The sequence below is a fragment of the Haemaphysalis longicornis genome, unplaced genomic scaffold (genome assembly GCF_048455015.1).
Source record: "Haemaphysalis longicornis isolate Haplotype H1 unplaced genomic scaffold, Haemaphysalis longicornis Haplotype H1 scaffold_10, whole genome shotgun sequence".
NCBI classification, from domain to species: Eukaryota; Metazoa; Arthropoda; class Arachnida; order Ixodida; family Ixodidae; genus Haemaphysalis; species Haemaphysalis longicornis.
In genome coordinates this window covers 144,187,287-144,190,521 of record NW_027526204.1, presented here as the reverse complement: position 1 = coordinate 144,190,521, position 3,235 = coordinate 144,187,287, and the positions used below count along the sequence as shown (strand labels likewise).

The 3,235-nt window shown below is 46.9% G+C and overlaps 1 protein-coding gene across 1 annotated transcript in view; it reads right to left on the bottom strand.

Annotated features, from left to right (window-relative positions):
• Positions 1 to 1,649: 1,649 nt before the first annotated feature.
• Positions 1,650 to 3,235, bottom strand: part of LOC144160139 (uncharacterized) — an 11,235-nt gene continuing 9,649 nt past the window's right edge. Inside the window, exons 2-3 of the mRNA XM_077691740.1 lie at positions 2,257 to 2,324; positions 1,650 to 1,742 (exon numbers count right to left, since the gene is read on the bottom strand). Coding sequence (XP_077547866.1) covers positions 1,650 to 1,742; positions 2,257 to 2,324 — 161 coding nt within the window. The remainder of the gene's footprint in view (positions 1,743 to 2,256; positions 2,325 to 3,235) is intronic.

Below are 3,235 nucleotides of genomic sequence, written 5' to 3'. Positions count from 1 at the left end.
CAATTGTCATATGTTTGATGGTTAACATTGGAATCTTGTTTGTTCATGCGCAGCTTATACTGGCCAAATATGCTCGCCCTTCCTTCAGAGTCCGCCAGGTGGACTTGCGATTGTTTGACACGCAGCAAATCGGTGAGAAATGGTAGGTCAAGTCAAACAAAACTTTCGAATGGACATTTCTCGTGAAAAAAACTTCATTCCAATAGCTCGAGGAAACGAAAATTACAGGCAGAATCCATCTCTGCTGATTTTCTTAAAGCAGTGTTTTATTTGGGATATTTACTCGCAGAATTGCTTGAAATTACTAGCAATTATTTGTACATAGGTCGAACCTTGTTGTACCAAACGCTGAAATCGCGAATTATCGGCTACAGCGAACTAACTACGAACTTTGGTTGGTCGCGTTTCATTTCAGTGACACTAATTCTTTTTATAACGTAACCGCCACGGCCGGGCGCGATGACGGTTGTAATGAAAAAATATTTGGAACGCGCGAGGCTCAAAACTCGAAAATAGCACAAAAAAGCGAAATAGGAAAAGGTGAAAGGTAGGACAACCATTTTTTAATAGTTCGAAAAAAAAAACTGCAGAACTAGAAAAGGCCCTTTCGTGCGTGGATTCTGCGGAAAACTTCATCCCGCTCCGTGCTGCGAAAAGCTACCAGACGAAGATCACGTCCTTCTTCAAATACGTAAATAAGAACGCAGGCCTGTTTTGTCAAACGAACTTTGTTCTGTTGTAATTTCCCGTTCTCATGCTACCGTCCATGTAGTTTGAAATGCTACAACGAGACACGTAAGGATTACCTAGTTTAGAGTGTGTTCTAAGCCTAGAACAATGCTCTTTAGTTTCAGGGATTATTGTGCGAGTCAGGTTACCGACCTGTTAGAGCAGATTTTTACCTCGACTGCTACAACAAACATCTGATATAACGCACTAGTTTACTCCCCCTACACTACTTCGTTATCTTGTACCGAGCTTCAACCACTTCGGATTACTTGCAATTTCTTGAAATTGCTTAGAATTTCTTGGAATTTCACGCATTCACCGGCTAGTGAGGAAAATGTCAGGAACTGGACAATGGCGATGCCTTGGTTTCGCTTGGTCCGTCCATCCTTTCGTGCGTCCGTCCGTCCGTCCGTCCGTCCGTCTGTCTGTCTGTGTGGGTGCGTGTGCTTGTCTGTGTGTGATGTACCTGCGCGGTTTTGTTCGTGTGAGCGCATGAGTGCTGCCACGTGCGTGCGTGCATGCAGGCGTGCACTTGCAATAGTTTTGGTTAATCTTCGTTTTGACTTGTTAAAAAAATCAAGAAAATATGTGGGCGTAGTTTCCGCCTCCGGTTTGCTTTGGTTCAACTACCGCAGTGCGTTGCGAAGGGACTCGCGACTGCGGGAACATGCTCGTTTGAGTGTCACAAAAAAACAATCCGTTATCTTTAAATATTCCCGGTGCAGGATATAAACGAATAAATGCTGCTGGTTTATTATGTGGAAGAGAGAGAGAGAGAGAGAGAGAGAGAGAGAGAGAGAGAGAGAGAGAGAGAGAGAGAGAGAGAGAGAGAGAGAGAGAGAGAGAGAGAGAGAGAGAGAGAGAGAGAGAGAGAGAGAGAGAGAGAGAGCATTTATGGTCTTGCAGGAGTGGTTCTCTCTTCACGAGAAACCATGAGCTTCCTTAGCACCGCCAGCCCTCTCGGTGAGCAGGAGCTGGCCCGAGAGGCAGGGGTTGGACAGCAGTGTCTCCCACTGTTCTTAACGATTCGGGATGCGGGTAAGGGGTGGTGGATGCTTGTTTTTTCTACGCTCTGCTATAATATGTCTTAGTGTACCAGGTGCTTGGCAGTATTTGCATTCTGTTGGATATTGGGTGGAGGATATCCGGTGTCGCGTGATTGAATGTGGGAAGGTGTTGGCGTTGTTTCTTGAGCTTTCGTAGAAGCTCGTGCTCAAAAAAGGAGTTTGGAGGAAATGGCAAAAGGGGGGTGGGGGGGGGGGAGATAAAATATTTTTCGCTAAACTCTTTTTCATAAAGCAGGCGCGAGAGAAGCGGGGAGAAGACGAAATGTGACACATGGTACTTTCGCTCGCATACCGACATACCCACGTGCGCTTACAGTTCATTCATTAAAAAGATCGAGGGGATTAAAACGAGTACGTCGTTAACTAGTGTAGGCGGAGCCGTGTTCGGCAGCAAGGGGGATCGTCGGGCGAACCGGGTGAAAAAGGCGCGGCCAAAAGAAGACCGCGCAGGGACGGTTACTAAGCGGCAGACGAAGGGATCGACGAGGTCGATGTTTAGCATGGGCAGCTGCAGCGGCTCGGTACAGGCTGCAAACGGGAAAATCAAAAAGAAAAAAAGAAGCGCAGAGAACGGTAGGTCGTTTAATAGACGCCCACGAGGTCGTCTAGAAGCCATAAGGGTGGGGCTAAGAAAAGAAAGAGAGCTTCTCGCGAAACCCTGATGATAAAAATGGCCAGAAGACAAAGGCCCGATATTTATTTTTAGCTTATGTGGATTTAGAGGATTCGCGGTGGAGTTTTGCAAAATCACAACTTCAAAGGGGTAATCACATAAAGCAATTTTGGCGAGCGACACCATGGCGTAACTCTATGGGTTCTGTGACCTATAATATATAGTATTGGGTACGACAGTGACGAGCGACAAGATTTATATCAATGCCACCAGGATTTCCCATTGTCATTGGCTTCTGGCGAGAGCGAAGGGAAACGTATCATGGCGATGAAATTGAGAGGACATGATCGCACCCCTGGAGGCCTACGGGAGAAATTAGAGCACGCTAATTGCAAAAGATGCGAAGCACGTATGCTCTAATAGCGTAATTGTAGTACCAACAAGGGCGATTGTATATTTGCCTATCAAATTCATTGTAACATGACGATGGTGATGAGAGGACAAAAGCGCACCACCGGTCCCGCTCCTGCATGTCTGTGTTGTATCTAGTGCGATGGACTACTTTGAAGCGTCTACGTCAGCGGAAGCTGTGAAACGGGGTCGTCCACGACAGCACGCCTCAGAAGATGCAAGGGAGAGCAAAAATGACGCACGGTGAGCAAAGATGCAGGCGCTCGCTGCAGCCAAGACCGCCACCAGCTATATATGCACCACCGGGACCGTTACGACCCGAAGATTACACGCGCGAGACATATATCCTTATGATGACGATGCCATCATCGCAGCAGATGATGACATAATCACGAGAGACCTTCTATAGACACGG